Source organism: Lepidochelys kempii, chromosome 7 (assembly GCF_965140265.1).
Source record: "Lepidochelys kempii isolate rLepKem1 chromosome 7, rLepKem1.hap2, whole genome shotgun sequence".
In the NCBI taxonomy this organism is placed as follows: domain Eukaryota; kingdom Metazoa; phylum Chordata; order Testudines; family Cheloniidae; genus Lepidochelys; species Lepidochelys kempii.
In genome coordinates, this window is record NC_133262.1 from 45,695,421 (window position 1) to 45,720,132 (window position 24,712).

Below are 24,712 nucleotides of genomic sequence, written 5' to 3' on the forward strand. Positions count from 1 at the left end.
CCAGTAGTTAAATCATTCACCTGGGTTGTGGGACAAGATTGGAAGGGGAACTCAAACTTAGGTCTCCCACATACTGGGTGAATGCCCTAGCCACTGGGTTAAAGAGTCATTCTTACTCTTTCTCTGGCCCAATAAATACTTAATTATTTATACAGAGTAGAGTGGCTTCTACAGGAGAGCTGGAGAGAGACCCAGCCTAGACTATCCGGGGTGGAAGGGGAGCAGTTGAGCCCAGGTCTCCTATGTCTGTGGGGCGTGCTCTAACCATTGGTCCAAACGTTAGAAGGTGGAAGCAACATTACAACCACCACCTCCTCTAGATAAGTTTTGCGTGGGATCTGATCTGTTAGGCGACCTCTGAGAATGCCTGCCAGATCAGTCCCTGCAAGCAAGATAGGGGAGAGAATGCCTAGTTTGAGGATCCCAACTGGGCACAGGACTGAGATTGCTGTGCACGTGCCCAGTGGCAGGTTTAAGGGGATTTTACCAGCAGACACTTAGGTGCCTAAATCCCTTTATGGATTTAACCACTTGTGCCTCTTAGTGCATCTGAGGCATGCAGCAGTGGCTTACTCATTTGCACTTTTTTTGTAGGTCATTGCTGTGTCCTATCAGATCATCAATACAGTGGCCCACTGGCTGAACAGTGTTCTTCCTCAGAGCTATCTGAGGCTTATACTTATAACCCCATTGTACCTTTGCCCGACTGCATAGATTTAGAAGTATATCCATTTTTTCAGGAAGTAACAACAAAACTCTCATCTCCTTGTCCATGGATTAAAGCCATTCACTTGCAGTGGCAAGCACACATTAAATCTGTATTGTTTTTGGACCCTGTCAGGGTCAGCCCAAAGTAGAGAGTATTGCATTAGTGGAGCCCTGAAGCATCAAAAGTATGGACTGTCATGAAATCCAGTCTCCTGGCCAGCCAAAGATGCAAAAAGGATATTCAGCCCACTACTGTTAAAATGCAAATTCATTGACCTCCAATTGTATTATTTAATTTCAGTCCCTTGTAGAGCTTATTCTTTTATATAGAATATATTTCAATCCCCAAAATAAAATGGCCTTTTTCCTCTGTTTTTATTCATTTTTTCTGACTGCAAGACTCATAAGAATGCCATGGTTTGGAGATGCTGTTGCTGAAGCTCTTGGTTTGTTGAATTTCTGTTCCTGCAACTGCTGCCATGTTGACAACAAATCATGCAGGTCCTGCTAGGTAGTGTGTTCAGGTTTGTCAGAACAACAGTATCTTAAACATGTCTGAAAAGGGTAGGGTAAGAAGAGAGGGAAAAGGACGTAAGCTATTCTGTTGATCATGTTGACAAGATATTTCATTTTTTAAATACTAAAGTTTAAATGAATGTACATAACAAGGCATGGAAAAATCGTTAACAAGACATTAAAAAAACAAACCTTTGAAACCTCAGTTTAGATTCAGATTAATATTTAAATCTCTGGAGATTAAACAGGCACAGTTAGAGACTTGCCGTCCATTTTCTGATTATAATGTTACCGTTTAGCATGAAAAACAGGATCATCTTTTGAGTTACAGTTTCAGAGATAAAAGAAAAGGAGTACTTGTGGCACTTTAGAGACTAACAAATTTATTTGAGCATAAGCTTTCGTGAGCTACAGCTCACTTCATCGGATGGTGCTCTTACTACAGATATTTTTGTACAGGTGTTGACTATTTGATATTAGTGAAAATGTCTTCAGATGTTTACTGGAATTTCATTTTGTATCACACAGTCCAGATCTGTGCAAAATTTGAACACAGAAAGTATCAAACAAAATGACCTTCTTTCTAGGCTTCCATCTCTGTGGATGATTAAACAACTGTATCTGTCCTTAGGATAACACATACTAGATGGGGATTAATAACAGTAGGGTACTCCTGCATTTGGATACCTTAAATTACCCAGTGTAAGAAAAAGAAAAAGGGCCTTTTTAAATGACATACAAAGACCATTTTAAATGCTATCAAGTCTGTGAGAGCCTTTTACACTCAAAGTTAAGGCAACACCACCCGTAAATTATCTCGGTTAGGTATAAAAGGGTTTTCAGATAAAGCTAGTAGTATTGGTGTATATCTTAATGAATAACACAAATAAAAGAAAATCATTCTGAATTACAAAAGTAAACTGAAAAATCAGTCTGCTGTGATCTCAGAAATGTCTAGCATGTTTATGATAAAGGACACAGTAACAATTAGAGGAATACATAGAGAGAAGAGAGTACAGACAGGAGGATTTTAGGGTTGAAAATTAATTTTTAAAAATAGTCGTCCAATGCCGTATAAAGTGAATGCAAACGTTTCTCCTGTAATAATCAATTTATATTTTTATTCTTTTTTCCTCCACAGCATTTATCAAGTAGGCACAGTGTCCAGCAAAGCACAACACAGGTAAGATGGCTGCAAAACCCTAGCATGATGTCTTTTTTTCTTTGAAATCTCTGATAATGTATCTGAATGTAGAGAAATAATGCAAATCGCAGACTGACTGATCAGAATTGGCTCAAATTGATTGTTGACCTGCGCATAGTGTTTTTATTTACACCAGTGCAAAATAGAAATAAAACACTATCAAATCAGAATGGTAGTATTTTATATATGCTTTCCACTGGTATAAATGATGTAATTGGTATTAGGCCCAAATGTATACCCTTCTTGGTATTTGGCTCTTTTGGTTACTCAAATATCGATAATAAAAGATAAACCCCGCAGCCTAAGCTTTCTCCCTAAATTGTTCCTAGAGTTTCCTAAAAGAGATCTCTCTATTTTAGACCTCAAATCCCTCCCTCCCCACAATCTCACATAACCAGTTCCACGTCTCTCATCTCCAGGGTGGTTAATGAGCTGCAACTATTATAAAAAGTCAGCAAGAAGCAGTTTCTGAAGCAATTTTTTTGGAATTCTAATACCTGCTAACAGTGTGAGTCAACAAGAATTGTACTTTCTGGAATCTGGAGCACTGGCTGAGAAACAGAACTGATGTAGTCTCTTTGATGGTTAGATAAGTTGATTTCAGATTGGTAACACCACACATCTTCTTATTGCTGTTTCCAAAACCACTGCAATGAAAACCAAATATATAAGTTAAAACTAGAAAAACTGAAAACACATCTGCCATATGTCTCTGATGTAGCACCTAATTCATGAGGCTAAACTTCTACTCCATGGAGAAGGAAGAACTGAGTTATGACTCTGCCATGTGAGTTATGTACACCTTATTTGTGAAGAAAATAATACTTGTTTTTGATTTTTAAAAATCAGGTGGATACAATTCGTCAGCGTCATGGGGAGGCTTGCCGTATGCCAGTGCCTCACCACTTCTTCATCAGTCTAAAGAGCTTCACCTATAATACTATTGGGGAAGACACAGATGTCTTCTTTTCTTTGTATGATGTTCGAGAGGGCAAGCAGATCAGGTAGGACAATATCAACCTCTTGTTTGCTTTTCATCACATGTGGAATACAAATATTCAAAGAATACAAAACTTGGAGAAAAATGTCTGAACTATCTCCTCTCACCCTTGTCATGAGGAATTTTGATAGATGAATTCAGTGAATGGCAGTTTTGTGATGCATACGCCAAAATATTGAAGTATGGTGTTTTTTTGTGTGAGAAGTGTACTTCTCATGAAAGTGGGTGACTCAGAGCATTGACTAACAGTAGGCATAGCATGGGCAGTCATTGTACAAACTTCCAGATCAGTCCTAAAGCTTAACCTTAATGTAGTCCAGGTCTTGTGCAGAGTGAAAGTTGTTACTCCGTAAAAAGTGATAATGCTGATTTGTGCCATGTTGCATGAGAGTTTTGAAAGGAGCCCAGCTGTTTGTTTAGGTGTTTGGCTGAGATCATCAAGCTCTCTTTCTCTAGTGATCTAAGAAGGATCATAGTGGATTGGAGAGATGCTAGAATTACTATAATAGCTTGTTTTCCTCACTCTGAGTTAGATATAAATACATAAATATGGCTGAAGGTATCCATTCTTCTGGCCAGTTTGACTGTACATTATGTTATAGGCAGCCGCCAGAGCAGAGGTCCCCAAATTGTGGGGCACGCCCCCCTAGGGGTGTGCAGAGCAGCGTTCGGGGGGTCGTGGCGGGGATGGGGCGGGAGTGCCAGCCAGCCCCACCCCCAGTTCTGCTCTGACCCCACCCCCAGCCATGTCCCCCATTCCCAGCCCCGTGTCTGACCCTGTCCCCAGCCTTGGTGCAGCTCTGCACCCAGCTGGGGGCCCAGCTGCCACTCCAGCCCCACCCTCAGCCCCTGGCTGGGGAGGGAGCAGAGACAAACCCAGCTGCGGGCCTAGCTGCAGCTCCATTCCCAGCCCGGGGATGGGAGCGGAGCTAAATCCGGCCACAGGCCCGCCTGTGGCTTTGCTCGTACCCCAGCCTTGGCCCCCGGCAAGGCTCCAGCCCTAGACCCACCTGCCACTGCAGCCCCAGCCTCAGCCCCCTTACCCCATCCATGTTCCTCCTCTCCCCCCCCCCCCAAGCCGCAGCCAAGCTCCTGGCACTGGCTCCAGGGGAGGCCAGGGAAGCACAACCCTCAAAAGTTTGGGGACCACTATACTAGAGGTTTCAATATGATATGAAATAGGTCCTATTTTTTTCCTTCTTATAAGTGGCCTTTGGAAATACCAGGATGAAAATTAACAGAAAATGACCACATCAAGTGCCTTGTATCTGAGTAGTTCAGTTAGTATATGTCTTTACCAAGAGAAATCATTGAGACACCATATGCTGAAGAAAATGTTGCAGGAAAAAGTCTAGTGCCACCGGGAGTCCTTGACTCTTAACTCTTATTGATGTCATCTTACTCCTGCACAGCAAAAACAAGTGATGAAAACAGGTTAGAGAGACAACAAAAGATTTCCAGACTAAAGCTTTTTTAAATTCTAATGATAGGATAAAAGGAAGCTATCATCTGCAATTCATTTGAAAAAAGCAGCACTTATAAATCATTCTTTTGAGCTTTGATTAAATTATGTCTGGGTCCATGGACAGAGATATTTAACATTTGCCTGAAGGAATTTTGTGCCACTGTGATCAAAATTGTCTTGTACATTTTGACAGATTTAAACTTGTCCCAAGCTGGGAAAAAACAGATTTCAGAGCTCTGTCTGCCTTTTGCTTCATTTTGAAAAATACTATTCTTCCAAAGAAGTTGTGGGATAGAACGACTAATATTTGGGGCTCTCCAGAGTACTAAAAAAAGGAGAAATATTGGAATACCCTAAATGAATCAGTTAAGTTTTATAGTTAAACAAATGTGTCTGCCACCAATTAGCTGGGCATCTTAAAGAACACTGTTAAGGAATGTAGGGAGGGAGTCTGACCTGATATTGAGTCAGCTGTTTGATTCCCTCTATAGAATCATAGAATATTAGAGTTGGAAGAGACCTCAGGAGGTCATCCAATCCAATCTCCTGCTCAAAGCAGGACCAATCCCCAACAAAATCATCCCAGCCAAGGCTTTGTCAAGCTGGGCCTTGAAAACCTCTAAGGATGGTGTCATAAATATAAAGGGAAGGGTAAACACCTTTAAATCCCTCCTGGCCAGAGGAAAAACCCTTTCACCTGTAAAGGGTTAAGAAGCTAGGATAACCTCGCTGGCACCTGACCAAAATGACCAATGAGGGGACAAGATACTTTCAAAAGCTGGAGGGAGGGAGAAACAAAGAGTCTGTCTGTGTGATGCTTTTGCCAGGGACAGAACAGGAATGGAGTCTTAGAACTTAGTAAGTAATCTAGCTAGATATGCGTTAGATTATGATTTCTTTAAATGGCTGAGAAAATAAGCTGTGCTGAATGGAATGTATATTCCGGTCTTTGTGTCTTTTTGTAACTTAAGGTTTTGCCTATAGGGATTCTCTATGTTTTGAATCTAATTACCCTGTAAGGTATTTACCATCCTGATTTTACAGAGGTGATTCTTTTTTACTGTTTCTTCTATTAAAATTCTTCTTGTAAGAACTAAATGCTTTTTTCATTGTTCTTGAGATCCAAGGGTTTGGGTCTATGGTCACCTATGCAAATTGGTGAGGATTTTTACCAAACCTTCCCCAGGAAGTGGGGTGCAAGGGTTAGGAGGATTTCGGGGGGAAAGATGTTTCCAAACAATGCTTTCTCAAAAATAAACCCGGTCAGATGTTTGGTGGTGGCAGTGGAAGTCCAAGGGCAAAAGGTAAAATAGTTTGTACTTTGGGGAAGTTTTAACCTAAGCTGGTAAAAGTAAGCTTAGGAGGTTTTCATGCAGGTCCCCACATCTGTACCCTAGAGTTCAGAGTGGGGAAGGAACCTTGACAGATGGAGATTCCACCACCTCCCTAGGTAACCCACTCTAGTGCTTCACCACCCTCCTGGTGAAACAGGAGTTATTAAAATACTTATTTTGGTCTGGTCAGAGCACTCAAAGACGTGGTCCTCCTCAAGAGAATAGAACAAAAAATATCTGTCACCAAAAGTTTAGAGTGAGAATGGCACATTTAGATACTTCAAACAAACAAAACTATTCAGTTTCTATAACAATTAACTGAAGTGTCAGAAATTGTTGAGTTCAAGCGCAGCAATTGGAAACAGGCAAGACAGATGTGCAACTAGAAAATAAGCTTGTACAAGGCCTCCAATGGCTTCAGACGGAGAGAAGTTGTCACATAAGAGACCACCGTGGCTTAACCAGGAGATCTTTAATTATCTGAAACTCAAAAAGGAATCCTCAAGAACTGGAAACTAGGTCAAATCACAAAGGATCGATATAAACAGCACAAGCATGTAGGTATAAAATTAGAAAGGCCCAGGCATGAAATGAGATTAAACTAGCTAGAGACATAAAGAGTAACCAGAAAACATTTCACAAATATATTAGAAGCAAGAAGAATACTGGGGACAGAATAGGCCTGTTACTCAATGGTGGGGGTAGACAATAACAGTAACTTTTTGGTGTTTCAGTTTTCTCCAAAAAGTGTATTTGCGATTGGACTTCTAACATAGTGAACGCCAGTGAAAATGGGGTAGGATCAGAGGCTAAAATAGGCAAAGAACAAGTTAAAATTACTTAGACAAGTTAGATGTCTTCAAGTAGCCAGGGTCTGATGAAGTACATCCTAGAATACTCATGGAGCTGACTGGGAAGATATTTGAGCTATGAGCAATTATCTTCAAAAAATCATGGAAAATGGGATTTCAGAGGACTGGAAAAGGGCAAATATAGTGCCAATGTATAAAAAGGGGAATAAGGACAACCTGGGAATGACAGACCAGTCACCTTAACTTCAGTACCTGGAAAGATAATGGCACAAATAATTAAGCAATTTACAAATGCCTGGAGAATAATAAGGTAAGTAACAATGAGCGTGGATTTGTCAAGAACAAATCGTATCAAACCAATCTAATAGCTTTCTTTGACAGGGTAACAAGACTTGTGGATGCAGGAAAGTAGTAGATGTTATATATCTTGACTTTAGTAAGCCTTTTGATACTGTCTCTCATGACCTTCTTATAAACAAACGAGGGAAATACAACCTAGATGGAGCTATTATAAGGTGGGTGCATAACTGGTTGGAAACCCGTTCCCAGAGAGTAGTTATCAGTGGTTCACGGTCAAGCTAGGAGGGCATATCAAGTGGGGTCCCTCAGGGATTGGTCCTGGTTTTCTTCAATATCTTCATTAATGATTTAACTAATGCCAGAGAGAGTACACAAATAAAGTTTGCAGACGATACTGAACTGGGAGGGGTTGCAGGTGCTTTGAATGATAGGATTAAAATTCAAAATGATCTGGAAAAACTGGAGAGATGGTCTGAAGTAAATAGGATGAAATTCAATAAAGAGGAAAGCAAAGTACTCCACTTAGGAAGGAACAATCAGTTGCACAAATACAAAATGGGAAAGGACGGTCTAGGAAGGAGTGCTGCGGAAAAGGATCTTGGGATCATTGTGGCTTACAAGCTAAATATGAGACAACAGTGTAACACTGTTGCAAAAAATCAATTCCTTGGATGTATTAGCAGGAGTGTGGTAAGCAGGACACAAGAAGTAATTCTTCTGCTCTACTCTGTGCTGATAAGGTCTCAACTGTAGTATTGTGTCCAGTTCTGGGCACCACATTTCAGGAAGTATGTGGAGAAATTGGAGAAAGTCCAGAGGCAAGCAACAAAAATGATTAAAGGTCTAGATAACATGACCTATGAAGAAAGATTAAAAAAACTGGGTTTGTTTAGTCTGGAGAAGAGAAGAGTGAAAGGGGACATGGTGATAATCTTCAAGTACATAAAAGGTTGTTATAAAGCAGAAGGTGATAAAATGTTCTCCTTATCCACTGAGGACAGGACAAGAAGCAATGGGCTTAAATTGCAGCAAGGGAAATTTAGCTTGGAGATTAAGAAAAACTTCCTAATGGTCAGGGTAATTAAGCACTGGAATAAATTGCCTAGAGAAGTTGTGGCATCTCCATCACTGGAGAGTTTTAAGAGCAGGTTAGACAAACACCTGTCAGGAATGTGTGACAGTCTATACCTTGGGGGAGCATCCTGGAACCCCCGTATTCCTCATTTTTATATAATCATGATCTTACAAAAGCATAAAAGTATAAAGCATGCCTTGTAATATATCAGGGGAAAAGTTATGATCTGCTGAAAGTCATTTTTCTATCTATATATGTATATCATTAATGCATATGAAGTTATGAGAATTATGTTCTATGGTTGTCACTAAAACATACTGTAAATTGGGGATTCAGCCAGACATTAGTTCCCCAGAGGCAACAGCAAGGAAAATAACCAATGCCTGGGTGGGGTGTGAAACAACCCATCAACAGCCATTGTCCAGCAAGGGAGCTACAATTAAATGACTCACCTGCCTAAGGCCACACCAGGGGAATTGCTCAGCCTTGCCTGGAGACTCAGCAGTGGCCACCCAGACATGCCTGGACTTGTGTTTTCCAAGCACATGGACTGAAGGTATAAAACAGACACTGTGGCCACATGCTGGGCCTTTCTCCTTCCCCCACCTTTGCAAGCAACAAAGACACTCAGAAGAAGGCAAGACTCCAACAGAGGAGATTTGCCCAGGTTTACGGGACAAACCTGTATATTAAGGACTGAAATATCCAGTGGGGTGAGAAAAACTGCTTAATCTATTTGTTGCCCAGTATAATAGGATTGAGAGTTTAGACTGCATGCTTATATTTTATTTCTTTTGGTAACTAACTCAGACTTTTTGCCTATCATTTAAAATCTATCTTTTGTGGTCAATAAATTTAACTGTTTATCTTTTATCAGTGAGTTTGTCTGAAGTGTGTGGCAAAACTGCTCAGGGTACAAAGGCTAGTGTATATCCACTTTCCACTGATGATTTGTCTTGAGCAGTGCAAGATGGTGTATTCCTGAGGTACAGTGCTGGGAGCTGGGGGGATTTGGCTCTGATGCCTTTCTCTGTGGGATTCATGAGTGGCTCTGGGAGCATTCATGCTATCTAGCTGGATGTGGGGGCTCCACTTGCTGTTGTGCTGAGTGATCACAGCTCCTGGAGGGGCTTTCTGCTTGTCACTAGCAAAGCATTGTGAGAGACAGCCCAGGCTGGAGAGAGCAGTCCCACGGTCCCAGGCTGCACCCAGGGTGGTCTAGATAAAATGCAGTCCTGCCTTGGGTGTAGGGGACTAGACTAGAAGACCTCTTGAGGTCCCTTCCCAATCCTATGATCCTATTATTCTATGACCTAGTTCAGGAAAACATTTAAGTATATGCTTAAATCCTTTTGAATTAAATGTGACTTCATGCTTAAGTGCTTTGCTGAATAGGGATGAAGTTACCCAGAATCTTTGTTAATCATGTGCTTAAATGCTTTGCTGAATCAGGGCCTGAATGGCAGCATCTGTGGGAATGGTGCACAAAGGAAAATGGGAAAGACCTGAAGAGGCTTTTTATATAACTGGCAACCAAAAGAAGCTGAAAATAATGCTGACCATGAAGATGAAAGTACAATGGCTTCTGAGATACCTGAATGCATACAAAAGTGCCTCAGAAATGCAAACAGTTGTTATCGTGTTCTTGGGGTTGTAGCATGTACCAGTGAGCATCAGTAGTGACAACAACGTCAGTTTTAATATTGCCCTAACTTCCCAAAGGAAGAGGTGCAGGAAGACTGGAATGAGAGGCTGAGCTGCACTTAACTGCTTGAAGACAGGAAATTATCTTCCCTAAACCAGAAAAGAAAACAAAGATAAATGTTTCTTTTAAAGTAGATATAAAAACATCTTTTTAGTTTTTGAGCAATAAAAAATTTTCCCCCTCTCAGTATGCCGTGGAAAATAGTCAAATATTCCCGAGCCAATGGCTCACTAGGTGGACGTGATTAAGGCATGTCAATATCATAGCCAACAGTATACCAGGGGGTGATGCAGCCAGCATCATGTCTGACTGCCTTAACTGGATGGATCAGGTACCCATTTTGCAGCTGAATGAACTGGAGGTGGCCTTTCAGTATGAGATTGAGCAAGACTTTAATCCATGCGCTTCAAGATTCTAGTCAAGTGCCTTAACCACTCAGCCACTACACCTATTTTCTATTGGAAAATAGTCAAAGTAAAGCCAAGCAAAGTTTCTGTGCATTCAGTTCTCAATTAAGAAAACAGACTGATTTTCTTAGTCATTCCTAGGCTGAAGGTGGGATGGTTCCCAGCAAGCATGTCTTCAGCATATAGGCAGCCACAAACCTTGTTGAAGCTGGTGAGCATGATGGTTGCTTTGTTTGGTGAAGCTGTGTCTGTAAGTGAGAAGCTGCCAGAAGCAGACAGAGACAGAAGCAGAAAAGCCAATGAATCATTAAGAAAAGCACTGGAAATGTGGCTCTGAGAGCGCTTTTTGGACAGAGTACTGGCTGGAAAGAGGCTTGGAACAGTGAGCAAAAAACCTGTCTCCCGTTGTTTGATTCCTGTTGTGTTCAGGGAAACAGGATTTGTAAATAATGGGATTGCATCAAAGAAACACCTGACTCTATCATCAGTTTCTTGTCCAATGGAAACAAACTGTAGGACCCCAAACATTGGCTAATCACTCGCACCAGTAAGTGTGTTCTTTTGATACGTGTGAATCTCACTGTAGGTATTCATATGCTTCATGCAAGGAAGATCAGATTTTTTTGGCTAGCAGTGTATGTTGAGGCCGCGCATGGCCCAGGTTATTGTGCGAGGACATAAAGGGCAAAGTGGCTGTGACCCTCCCTCAGTTCCATCTTACTGCCTATAGCAGTGAGAAAGAACCTTGTGGTGTACCACCTGCTGGCACTCTCTCACGAGCTATTTTTGTTTAACTTCTGAAAATTTTCAGAATACCCTTCAGTCCTTTAGTTTTAACATCAGGGACAGCATAATCCTCTGTCTGGATCAGATTTCTTCAATCAGACCACCCTTGTACAGATTCCCCTCCCCCCTCCATACAAGGACCTCAAGATGGCAGACTGAAAATCTGCAGGCTTCAAGTCTTGTTCGTCCTGTGATGGACTAATTCTTGTTACAGACAAGTTAGGTGTGGGTGAATGCTATACGGTTGCTTGATTTGCCTCTCCTGCATTCTTATTTAAAAATTGAAAGATCCAAGACTGAAGCTCCATCTCTTGGAGCAGTCAATGAGATATCTGTTTGATATTTTATCAGCCTCTGGATCAGCCATAAATGAGGGACTGTTAGACCTAGCAGGAGCTCTGTGGTAGGCGTTCACCACTACAGCACTAATGGCAAAGTGTATCAAGAAAAGATACCAGGTGCCCCTTTCTGGGTTCAAGTATTTCTATTCACACTCTGACCCCAGGTCTGTAGTGGTCTTCAATGTCCAAGAGAAGCTGCATTCTGCCACAAACACATCAAAAGATAAAGTTCCCAAATGATTGGATCTGTTAGGGAGAAAATCCCATACTTCAGCATGGTTCCAACTACAAGTGACTGTCAGGCTCTCCTAGACAAATACAACTTTTTAACTTGAGAAAGAGTGATACCATTGATCAACAAGCTCCCTATTGAGCTCAGAGCAAGGACATCATAAAAGAGGGACTGCTTGTGTGGAAAATGGCCCTGCAAGCCACACTGGATTCAGTAGATGACATTACTAGGTCTGTGGCCACTGCAGTGACCAGGTTTTCCTCATGAAGTACAAACCATGACCAAGAATCTGCAACTTGAAGGATACAGATTGCAGACTACAACTCCACTGAATAAAGAAAAATTGCAAGGGACAAACCATAATCATTCTCACACATAGGGAAACCTATGCACTAGGGATATCTAAAACACACAAGTTGTACTACTTCAACTATACCAGAATAGTTAAAGCAATACAGCCCCCATCCCCATTGTGGATGCAGTATAGAGGTGCTTTATAGTACTATACCTATTCCTGTATGGAAGGGGAAATAAGCTACACTGCTCTAAGGCACTGTGACATGGTGTACCTAGCTTTTGTGGCTCCCTACAGGAGGCCCCGCAGTCATACTAAACCACGCCCCAGGAAACAGCAAAGTGACAGGAAAGGAACAGTGAAGGGGGGTGCTTCAGGCCTGCCTAGAGAGGCCTCAGGGGTGCAACCAATCAGAGCCCAACATGCTCGGATAAAAGAAGCTGCAGGGCCTTAGCTGGTCAGTTCCTGGCTGGGACCAGTGGAGTGAAGAAGGGTGCTTCTTTCTGTCTTGGAGACAGCAACAAATCTGAGGATGCTGGCCCTGAGATAGGGCTGAAGATAAAATGGGCCTGGTAGGAAGAGGCCCAGGGAAATAGAAGCAACAGACTGGAGTAAGCAATCCCAACTATACATATAAAATGATGGGGTCTAAATTAGCTGTTATCACTCAAGAAAGAGATCTTGGAGTCATTGTGGATAGTTCTCTGAAAACATCCACTCAATGTGCAGCAGCAATCAAAAAAGCAAACAGAATGTTGGGAATCATTAAGAAAGGGATAGATAATAAGAACAAAAATATCATATTGCTTCTATATAAATCCATGGTACGCCCATATTTTGAATATTGCATGCAGATGTGGTCGCCCCATCTCAAAAAAGATATATTGGAATTGGAAAAGGTTCAGAAAAGGGCAACAAAAACTATTAGGGGTATGGCATGGCTTCTGTATGAGGAGAGATTAATAAGACTGGGACTTTTCAGCTTGGAAAAGAGACGACTAATGGGAGATATGATTGAGGTCTATAAAATCATGACTGGTGTGGAGAAAGTAAATAAGGAAGTGTTATTTACTCCTTCTCATAACACAATAACTAGAGGTCACCAAATGAAATTAATAGGCAGCAGGTTTAAAACAAACAAAGGGAAGTATTGCTTCACACTACGCACAGTCAATCAACCTGTGGAACTCCTTGCCAGAGGATGTTCTGAAGGCCAAGACTATAACAGGGTTCAAAAAAGAACTAGATAAATTCATGGAGGATAGGTCCATCGATGGCTATTAGCCGGGATGGGTGGGGATGGTGTCCCTAACCTCTGTTTGCCAGAGGCTGGGGATTGACGACAGGGAATGGATCACTGGATGATTACTTGTTCTGTTCATTCCTTCTGGGGCGCCTGGCATTGGCCACTGTGCCAGTCTGAGTCAGTGCTGAGTGCTGCAGCTTCAAAGAGAAGCACATCTCCAGAATTAGTGGAATCCCAGCACCGTTCTTCCTTGTCCACACTGAGGAAGAAATACAAAGCTTCTAGAGAGGAAACCAGAGGAGGGTCTCCACCTCTTAAGTCTGGTAAGAGGGTTGAGAAGGAATTGAGTAGAGAGCATCTGAAACATGAGCACTCCTCCTCCAAATCCGTGCCTTAGTTGGCACAGTCAGCTCCATGCCACAATGGGCACCGTCAAGTCCAATGTTGGGAGAGGCACTGTCAACTTCTGCACTGCAACAAGAGACCATCTTGACACCAACTACTGCAGTGGCATTTGTGGCAGCAAGAAACCTGCTTTGCATTTTGGTGCTGGTGTCTCCAGCCTTACAAGAGTCCAGTCCCCTGGCTCCGTGGTCAGTGATTCAACCTCCAGTACTGCAGTTGCTTGCTTCCTAGATAGGCAACCTCCTGGTACCCTTTAAGAGGAAGCTTTCTATGATGGCATTGCTCTGCTCATTGCCTGGCTCCCAGCATCAATCCCTGGCACTGAGAGGAAAGGGAATTTTTGGGTCGTATGAATCTCAACCATGAAGCAAGACCCATAGGTCTATGCAGAGATCCTTTCTTCCTATTTACCACGGCAACCCTTCAGTGGGACCCATGGGAATGCCCTGCCTCATATCAGTGGCTCTTTTGGAACTCTTGGAGATTTCCCCCAACTTCCCGATCTTCCCCTTACTGTGTGTACTCAGTGTCCTCATCTAGAAGGGCTGGGTCTACGCACTGAGCTGCTCTGTCCCCCAAGTTGAGTACCAGGTGCGTACCGAACATCAGGAGGAATTTCCAGAGCCAAAGCAACAGCCGGTAGAGGAGATTCTATCCACTCCAGTCTTGGCTTCATCTTCACCAGACAAAGCCATTTTGTCCAGCATGATTTCACGTCATCCTGATTTTAAAGTTCATCAGGAGTTGCTGAAGACTCTGTTACTTCTAAGGTGCGTGCCTGCATGACCACACAAGAGGGCATCAAAGGCTGCACACCTAATTAGTGGAGCAGGCGCACAGCCATAGGTCTGCCTGGACCCTGGAGAGGACATGTGAGAAGGTGAGGTGGGGGGAATAGGGGGGGGTGGGAGCAGTGGGGTAAGGTGGGGGTGGGGAGCTTGGGCATGCAGGGCTGAGGTGGCTGAGGAGAGACGCCTCTCCCCCAACCCCAGGGCTACGGCAGGGAGAGAGGATGAGGACTCCCCCAGCTCTGGGGCTGCGGCAGAGAGAGATGCCTGTCTCTTCCAGCCAGGGCTGAGGTGGGGAGAAAGTGCTGGGGGGAGTCCTCTCTCCCCACTGCAGTCCTGGGGTTGGAGGTGCCCCTTCAAATCCAGAAACCTATCCCTCCCAGGTTGGTGTAGGTGAAAGAATCATCCCTCTGTGTGACCACAGCTCCCAGTAGCATCATTTTGCCACCACAGCAGTTTTCAGTGTGATGCTTTTTCTCTCTTGGGCTGCCTCAGCTTCGTTATGGTGATAACTTTTTAAAAATATATATTATATCTCATTTTTTTGTTTCTGCTGGTGGCGCACATCTGCATATTACCTCGATATTGGTGCTGCACAGAACAAAATTCATTCCACTCATGGATGGAAAAAATTAGAGGGAACATTGGTTGAAAAGAGCAGCTGCAGGCTTAGGTGTATAGGACAAAGAGGTCAGGGAGTCTTCGCATCATCTGGTTGACATTTTATCATTGGTCGGTCCTTCCAAGGTAGCTCTGCCAATTAACAAGGTGATATTAAAGCCTATAAAAGCTCTATGGAAAACTCCATGTTTGCCTTCTCCCACCTCAAAAAGAGCATAAAGAAAATATTATGTATCCTCCCCAAGCTTTGAGTACTTCTACACTCGTCCAACACTGGGCTCATTAGTTGTGACAGCGGCTAGTGAAAGAGTATATCCGGGGCACCAAGCTGTCACCCCCAAATCAAAGAATGCTAAAAGGCTGGACTTATTTAGAAGAAAGATTTATTCAACACAGAGTTTACAGCTCCATATTGCTAACCAACAGGCTCTGCTGGGGCAGTATGACTTTAATTTATGGGGCTCCATGGAAATGTTCAGAAAGCTGCTACTGGAGAATGCTAGACAGGAGTTCTTTTTCCTAGTCAATGAGGGTAGTCTAATTGTGAGAACATCACTTTCGGTGGTGCTGTGGTCTGCTGCAGGAGGGTGCTCAAGGAGGGACCACCCTGTTACAAAGCAAATGGATGAAATCTTGAAGGTCTAGACATATAGCAGTTTTGAGATGTAAAACTAAAACAGATCCATAGGGCTTGTCTATACTGGGTAAAATGCATTGTTTTAGAAGACATCTTTTAATCTGCCTAGTGTTAAACACGATGTTGTCTTTAGTGGCCTTGTCTAAACTTTTCACTTCCTTGCTTTTGTGAAGTTGTGTCAAGTGTGTAATCTATGTAAGAACCTTAGCTGCTTCCAAACAAAAAGGTTTTTATATTTGTGTGTATGTATTCTGTTCCATTCAGGTTCTGGTATTGCACTCATTACTGTGATATCTCATCACCACACTAATCTTTTTATTTTCTGGGTTCAATTCCAGTTACTTTGAGTAAAAATAGATATTTTTAGTAGACTGCAGAAAATAGAGACTGAACCATGAAATTGAATTTAGTTATACATATATTGTTAATTCAATAAGTCATGAAAAATGCTTCTAAGCAGACCCCCCAAATTAGTTACATAATATGGGTTAAGCAAGGCAAAAACCTGTAACTCAGCTAGAGCCCTTGCTTCCAGTTTGAAAGGTATGTGTAGTCCCCAGGAAGTCTTTCAATGTAGCGTGTCTCAATATGAAGATGTGTGTATTGATGAAAAGAAGATCAAAATAAGATATGGGAATACAACTAGAAGATTCAGGTACCTTTTAATTGGAGTCAGATGTACCTCCAGAGTATGTATGTGTGGATTGTTGTGACAGGACTGTTTGGGTATCTGCCCCACCATACATTTCTCACAACATTCAGTTGACCACTATAGCTCCAAACTATGTCTGGCTTTTAAATATTGAAATACTATTTGTTATTGCCTTACACATTCCCAGCTTCCAGAAATGATGAGTCAGTAGTGTTGGATGGTGGGTAACATGAGGCATGTCAGTAAGAAATGGCCATTTTAAATGTCTGAACATTTCTAGCCTACATGTTTTTAGCAGTAGTACCAATTTTGCTTTGTTTGATTTTTAGATACAGGTTTACAATGAAGATTGGCAGTTAAGAACATTCTTAATGACAAAATAGCTAGACTAGAAAATATCTGTGCCAATGACAGCATCATGTTTGTAATTATAATGTGTGTGTGTGTGTTCACACACAAACACATATGTACACATATATATTATACAAGAAAGACATAAAATGTGCATTATTAAAATTGCAAAACCAAGTACTCAAAAGTTAGCAAATGCCAATATACAGGTTACTTGTGCAACCTTAGTTCAGCCACCTTCTGCTTATGGATATTAATAAACATTTTAATTACATGATTACATACTATTTTCCCCATAGGAATATATCTCATACAGTGCATAGAATAGACAGTGTTCACTTAATGAGTAGAATTCAATATTTTTCTCCTTATTATGTGTTCCTATGCCTTATTGACTGCTTACTACTCAAACCCTGCTCTGAAAACTGAATTGTTAAATGCCTTATGGTCTTTTGTATGGCATGCATCACTATAGTAGCTGAGTGCTTCACAAATATTAATACATTTATTTTCATAACACCCCAGTGGGATGAGGGAATATTATTATCCTCATTTTTCAAATGGAGAACTGAGACACAGATTAAAAATATCCACTAATTTTAGCTGCTCAATTTGAGACACCTAGGACCTAATTTTTTCAGAGTACAACATTTTATACAGTACATTTCATAGCACTTTATGTGTTTGTGATGTTCCTCTGGTGTTATATGGACCGGTGCTCTGCTAGGTCACTCCAATCCTCGATGCTGGGAGCCAGTCTTACCCTGCTCCGCTGTGAAAACCCCCACTCCCGGACTGTTCACGCATAGCCTCTAGCGTCTAAGCTGCTCCCAGCTATGTAAGTGAGCACTTTTGGCCTGCCACTGCCTGGATTGTGCAACCGAATGACACTAGCCAATATCTCTGGTCCCAGACACCACCCTAGGAACCTCCATCTTGCAGTGTCCAGTCATGCCCGCTGGACGCTGAAAGCTTGTATGAGTTGGTCAATTTAACAAAGAAATTGATATCTACCAGCCTTGTTATCCCACGGGGAGTCTCTGACATGCTTCAAACCAAACACACTGCTTCTGGTAGAATAAACAAACCAATTTATTAACTACAAAAGATAGATTTTAAGTGATTATAAGTCAAAGCACAACAAGTCAGATTTGGTCAAATGAAATAAAAGCAAAACGCATTCTAAACTAATCTTAACACTTCCAGTGCCATTACAAACGTAGATGCTTCTCATCACAGGCTGGCTGGTTGCCCTTCAGCCAGGCTCTCCCCTTTGATCAGTGCTTCAGTCGCTTGGTGGTGATGTCTATAGATAGAGGTGGAAGAGAGAGAGCATGGCAAGTGTCTCTGCCTTTTATCATGTTCTTTCTTCCCTCTTGGCTTTGCCCCTCCACTTCAGAGTCAGGTGAGCATTATCTCATCATAGTCCCAAACTGACCAAGGGAAGGGGGGTGATTCACTCGAGAGTCCAGCAGATCCTTTGTTGCTGCCTAGGCCAGTGTCCTTTGTTCCTGTGAGGCTGGGCTGGGTTTCTCCCATACATGCCCTGATGAGGTGTGAACTGTCCCTCGGCTCCTGGAGAGTTTTACCTGGGCTTGTTTTAAGCCATGAGGGCACATTTTCAGCCTCATAACTATATATATGAAATTACAACTTATAACATTACTATAACAACAATGCTAAGTGCATCATGAGCCTTCCAAAGACACCCAACATGACAAACTTTGCATTGGATACCACACAAGCATTTTATAAGGATGAACATGGGGATGCAGAGTGTTCCCCCGAGGCACAGAGTGTCACAGTGTTCAAAGCACATTTCTTCTTTGGGGTTGCAGACATGTATTCGACTCAGGTGTGTGTGCGCCCAGCAAAATAAAGCCAGAAAACTTTGTGCAGCAGGACCCATCAGGGCCACAGGCGCCGACTTTCATTTTTCCGGGTGGGTGGCCTGCTCCACCTGGAGGCCCTGCCCCCACTCTGCCCTTTCCCCAGGTCTCTGCCCTCTCTCCACCTCTTCCCGCTCCCACTCTCCCCCTCCCGTGACCACGCCCTGCCCTCACTATGCCTCTTCCCTCTCCGCCCTCTCTCCCCAGTGCCTCCTGCCCATCGCCGAACAGCTGATCAGCAGGTGGCTGGTGGATGCTGAGCACCCATTATTTTTTCTGTGGGTGCTCAAGCCCGGAGCACCCACAGAGTCGGCACCTATGATCAGGGCAGTGCATGTGCCCCCACAGCTCCTCATGGCCGCCTCCTGAGGCTGTGTAAGGGTGGGGCTGCCCCAATCCTCCTCAGTTACTTCTCACTGCTCACAACCTAAGTCTGAGCTCCCCATGTGGTTTTTTTCTCACGGTTACTGCACCACAGCAAGATTTCTGTGTGCTTTGTAAATATTTAGTTTTAGCTTAGTAGTACTATTTAATCAACTACAACACTGCATATAATTAGTAGTTGGTTAGTGAAGCTGGTGCAGTGCCTTCACCAGGTTTTAAGCATTGTCCTTTGTGTGAGGTGGCTATCCCAAGTAATGACCCCCACACACATACATTCAGTGCTTGTTGTACCCAGGAGAGGAGCACATTAAAGCAAATTGCACAATCTGCCTGTCATTCAAAAAGAAAATGTTGCCAGAGACCTGTGCCTGAAGCAGCATCAACATGGAGTTAGACATGAGGCCCACTTCGGCTCTGGGACCTTACACAGATTGCCCAGCCCCTCAAACTATGTCAGAGCCAGTGCAGGTCTTTTTTAGACTGCCAGCCTCAGATTTTTTCTCCGTGGAGAAGTGTCTGTTCTCTTTCCTCTGGTTTGTCGAGAAGAGAAACTAATCAGGGGTCAGAGAGACTCTTCCTCCACTTCTAAGAGGAGTGTGGGGCATCACAAAGATTCTTCAAGTGCTCAAGATAGAGCAGGGCCAGCTACCCACCCCCCAGTACTGAGATGAGAACAGATTTATGCCATACTGTCAATTCCTGGTACCCTCTGCAGGGTGTCCATTGAGTCCAGTACCAATGACATTGGTTTTGGCACTGATGATATTGATCAGGGTCCTGCATGTATTGGCTGTGGGTCCTACGCTATTTAACATTTTATCAGTGACCTGGGAGAAAAAATAACATCACTACTGGTAAAGTTTGCCAATAACACGAAGATTGGGGAGTAGTAATTAATTAATTATTCTCCGTTAATTCTTTATTGAGTCCCACATCAGCTGTTCCATTATTTTGCCCAGGATCTATGTCAAGCTGACAGGCCTATAATTATCTGTATTGGCCTGTTTACCCTTTTTAAATATTGGCACCACAGTAGTTTAAGTAGTAATATAAGATTCCTCAGTCTCTCCTGTGTAGATTACTGTTTGATAGTAGCCACAAGTGGGATCCACATGGACAAGAAACCTGCTAGGCCTAGGGCTAAGAGTCAGGCAGTGGGGTCTTCTACCCACCAAGACAGCCATGACTCCAGCAGGGGGGAAATGGACCAGAAACCCCAGTGCAGAGCAGGGAGAGCCTCCAAAAGCAAGGAGTACCCTGACTACTGGAGTTGAGGCTAAGTCCCAGGGGAACCTCACAGAACAAAGAGGGGAGGCTTGTGGGTCCCCCAACCACCCAAGTTTTAAAGTGGGTCCTGAGAGCTAGGGGAAAGAAAAAGGATTTCTAATCAGCCCTCCTCCTTCTCTAGCTGACTGTGAAGGCCCTGATAATGAGTTCCTTTCTTCCCATGCCCAGGGGGATTGGGACCCAGTGCTGGAGGATTCTGAGAAAGACCTCTGGGCAGCACTCCTGACCCTTAGGAAGGCAAGGTGAAAAAGGTCTCACCAAAGCCACAGCAGAGTTTCTATACTCCAAGGCACGCAAGAAGGTTTAAAAAATCTAAAAAGGCTAAAATGGAAAAGAAAAAGCACAAAAAATCCAGGAAATATGAGTCATCTGACTCCTCATCCCCCTTCTCCATTGAAGAAAGTGAGCTGTCTGGCTTTGAATCAGCAGGATGGGAGAAAAATACAGAGGTACCAGCAAAGGGACAACAGATTCCCCAAGGGCAAACAGTGGAATCAGGGTTCAGGGGGAAAGTCCAAAGGGACCTCCACTCCCCCAATCCACTTTGTAATACAGATCTCACAGGTTTCTGCCTAGAACTGAAGCTAGGGGCAGGATTTCCCATTTCCTAGAGGATTGATTTTCATCGACCACCGACCAGTGGGTCAGGGAAACAGTGAGCCAGGAATACTCCCTAAAACTGGGGCTCCACCCATGCATTCTTCATCCAGTCACTCAGCTCCAATGACCCTGTAAAACACAATCTGATCCAGAATGAAATATCTCATCTTCTGGAAATGGGAGTGATAGTGTCCCCTCAAAAGAAAGGTTCTCAGAGTTCTACTCCATCTTCTTTATTGTACAGAAGCGCTCAGGGGTATCAGAGTCATTCTCAACCTCAAAAGGTTCAACAATTGGATAAAGAAAAAAATGATGTTTTGGATGGAGACCCTGGCCTCTACAATGTCATCCCTGTCCTAGTGGACTTCTTAACTTTAGTAAATCTAGCAGATGCATATATCCATTTACCTATCACATCACGCCTTTCCTATGCAGAGAAAGGAGAACATCCTAGAAGTCCAGAATTGTGGGAGATGCTTATCTGCAGAAAAATAAATACCTTGTAATGGCTTAAACCCAAATCTGCCCTCAGTTATATGCAAATGACCAATTGTCTTCAGTGGGTTACACAGTTTATAAGTAAGTGCAGAATTTGTTCATTATTAACAATTAAAGTATTACTTAGAACTTACATAGTGTTTTTCATTCATAGATCTCAAAGTGCTTTCTAAAGATGGGTAGGTGCTAATATCCATGTTGCATAGGGGATAAGTGACTTAGATTTACTTACCTAATCAGTGGCTAAATTAGGAATGGTACTGAGATCACCTGAATCTCAGTGTTGTGCATTATCTAATGAATCACACTGCTTCCTGTACAATTAGATATCTAAATTAAAGCTAACTTGCCCAGTTCAGGTGCCAGGAAAGTTTAGGTCAAATTAATAACCTTAAACTGTTATCAGGACTGTACTTTTGTTTGGTTAACTATATAACTCTGACCAGGTTTTGATTTTTTTAAATAATAATGTACGTTTTCATTTTAAATTTAGTATCTTACAAAAGCAAATTACTGGTAAAAGAAATTATTCATATTCAATCTTTTAGCTGTTGTTAATTTATGCCTATAATTGATTCAAAGGGACTGTAAAGCTGCGCTAAACAGGCAGCTGGAGATTCCCAAGGCACACACAAATTCCTGGCTGGTGTAGAGCTGGAATAACTAGGTTTATACCACCGCCTCTTCATACTCATTATCTGGGATGTGCCATGGCTGTTACACATCAGCACATAGTAGAGTAGCTCTGAGGTGGTTCTCATTTATATTGGGAACCAAACCAGTCCCCAGCACCCTTGGGGATCAGAGAAGTACAAAGGTGGTTCTGACACATGTGATGATCTGGACCTGACTTTCTCACCAATTAGAATTTCAAATAGTAGTATATAAACATTTATGTATAGTTCCACAGAAAAGAGACACATTACTTGTTTAGTATATTTTGCTCACATATCTCAGGTACCAGTACCCCAAACAAACACAAGAAAAAAGATAGTTGTAGTGTAAGGATATTTATGATGTGCTCATGTTTATACATATTAACAGTCATAGCCAATCCCCTTCTTTTATTATGCTTGTGTTGCTGGTTTTTGTTATGGAGTTTTCTTATACGTCTGCCATTCCATACAAGTATATTTTATATGGAAACATTATTACTCCATCAGATACTGATTACATCTACATTTTAAAAAAAGAGATACTATAGTTCAATTAGTGCAGAATTGTATACAATTTCCTACTAGATTTTAAATATTGAATTAGTTTATTTACTAGAAAGGAACAGCTTAATCTGCAAGAAGACATGTCATTAATACTGTGCTGCATTCTTGTGATACTGCTGTTTTGGTGCTCGTATTAGAAAAACAGGCCTTTATAGTTACTTTCAAATCCACGCCACCCAAACCTTATAGCAAACCTTTTTAGAGCCAGAACTAAATAAATGTGACAACTAGTGTACGACACCTGAAAACATGTTGGCAAATTAGAGGCTTGTGGCTTAAAGACTGCTTTAAAGGTTATAAAAAATTGGAAGAGAAGAGGTCAGTATTATGAGGCTGGGGAAGATTTATAAATAGCTCGTGACAGAACAGCAGTACCTAAACAGGGTATCAATGAACATTCTGTGGTTTTAGAAACAGAAAAGAAAGTGAACAATCTGAAAGTCAGAATGAAATGTGAAGACTAAGTTGTTGCCGAAGAAAGTTACAGAGGGGATTTCCACTTCAGTTCTTTCATTCCCATGGTGTGGATGATTTAAGTACCACAGCAAAATGCTGTGTAGCTTTCAAGGATATCAGTAGCATTTACAAATGTATGGTAAGGGTTACTGATGTATGAACTTTCTAAGGGGAATTCCTGCATAAATGTTTAACCTAATTGACAAAATGAGTTAACTACACAATTTATCTGTAAACAAATAAATGCCATTCTATTTCCCGTTGCTGCAACTATTGCTTTGCTACGGGCTTGTCTATACTACAAAATTAGGTTGACTTAAGTTAGGTCAACCTACAGCCACCACAGAATTAAATTGGCTGTTGGTGTCCACCCTACCCTCCTGCTGTTGGTGTGCGTCCTCACCGGAGCGTTTGCACTGACTGAAATAGGGCATTGTGGGGCACTGACAGGGCCACACACTTCAGCTGACAGCCACACGGCTCACAGTCGGAGCCTCACACCCCCACCCTGGAGCTGGCAGCCACAGCTGGGAGCCTACCAGCAGTGAATTTGGCATTCTTGTCAGTTTCCTGGCTGCTGCTATTTCACATTTCTTCTCCAGCTCCCGCTGTCAACCCATGCTGGTCTCACAGCTAGAAACATCTCTTCTCCCCCCACCCCACCCTGTTCTGGGGCTGACTGGCAGGAGATGGAGACCAAATGTAAAATAATAGTAGCGTGGAAACCTGACAAAAATATAAATTTCACTGCTGGTAGGCTCCCTGCTGTGAAATTTGTTGTCAGCTGTAGGGTGCTCCCACTATGAACCCTGGGGCGGGGGATGCGGTGGCTCCTGATGGAAGCCCCACTACTGCCTCCTGGAGAGGAAGAGGAGAAGCCAGGCCTGGCTGCCTCCTAGTGAGGGAGTGGGCAGGAAAGGAGAGCCCAAGCCAGGTAGCAGACGGGCTCAGGCTTTCCTTCTCCCAACACCTAATCTGTCACCAGGAGGTGGCGGTGGGGCTCCGGAGTGTCAGTCCCAATGGCGGGGCTCCAGCTGTGAGCCCCCATGCACGGCCAACAGGCAATGTCAATAACAGTGTCTACACAGGCAGTGCATCACCCTAACTACATTGACTTAAGAGCTATGTGTCTTGCAGAGGCAATGTTATTAGGTCAGTGTAGTGGGCTACTGTAGAGAGGTTATCCGGGGCTTGTCTCTCTCTGGGGCGGTGGGAAACCACACCACCTCACTAAATTGGGGAATAGGTCTTGCGGGGAATTAGTCCAGCCGCAGGAGTCGTCCTCTGCAGCCTTTGTGAAGATCGAAATAACACAGTAAGCCCAGTCCCTAGGTCAGGGTGGGGCAGTGGTGAGCCATGCCCTCAGGCAGAGGCTGAGCAACAACGGTATATAAACAGTAGGCCCAGGCCCTAGGTTCCAAAGGGCCTGGGAGAGGGGGAGACTGCCACCTGCGAGTTGGGTGGCAGGGGGTACACAGGTCCTCCGACTCCACTGCGT

At 42.9% G+C, this 24,712-nt stretch overlaps 1 protein-coding gene across 12 annotated transcripts in view; it reads left to right on the top strand.

The window, feature by feature from the left end:
• The window catches only part of DOCK3 (dedicator of cytokinesis 3), a 585,316-nt gene that overhangs the window by 335,132 nt on the left and 225,472 nt on the right, over window positions 1-24,712 (top strand). For all 12 annotated transcript variants that reach the window (XM_073352483.1, XM_073352491.1, XM_073352484.1 and 9 more), the window contains 2 exons: window positions 2,366-2,407; window positions 3,278-3,432. In XM_073352483.1, the coding sequence (XP_073208584.1) occupies window positions 2,366-2,407; window positions 3,278-3,432 (197 nt within the window). The remainder of the gene's footprint in view (window positions 1-2,365; window positions 2,408-3,277; window positions 3,433-24,712) is intronic.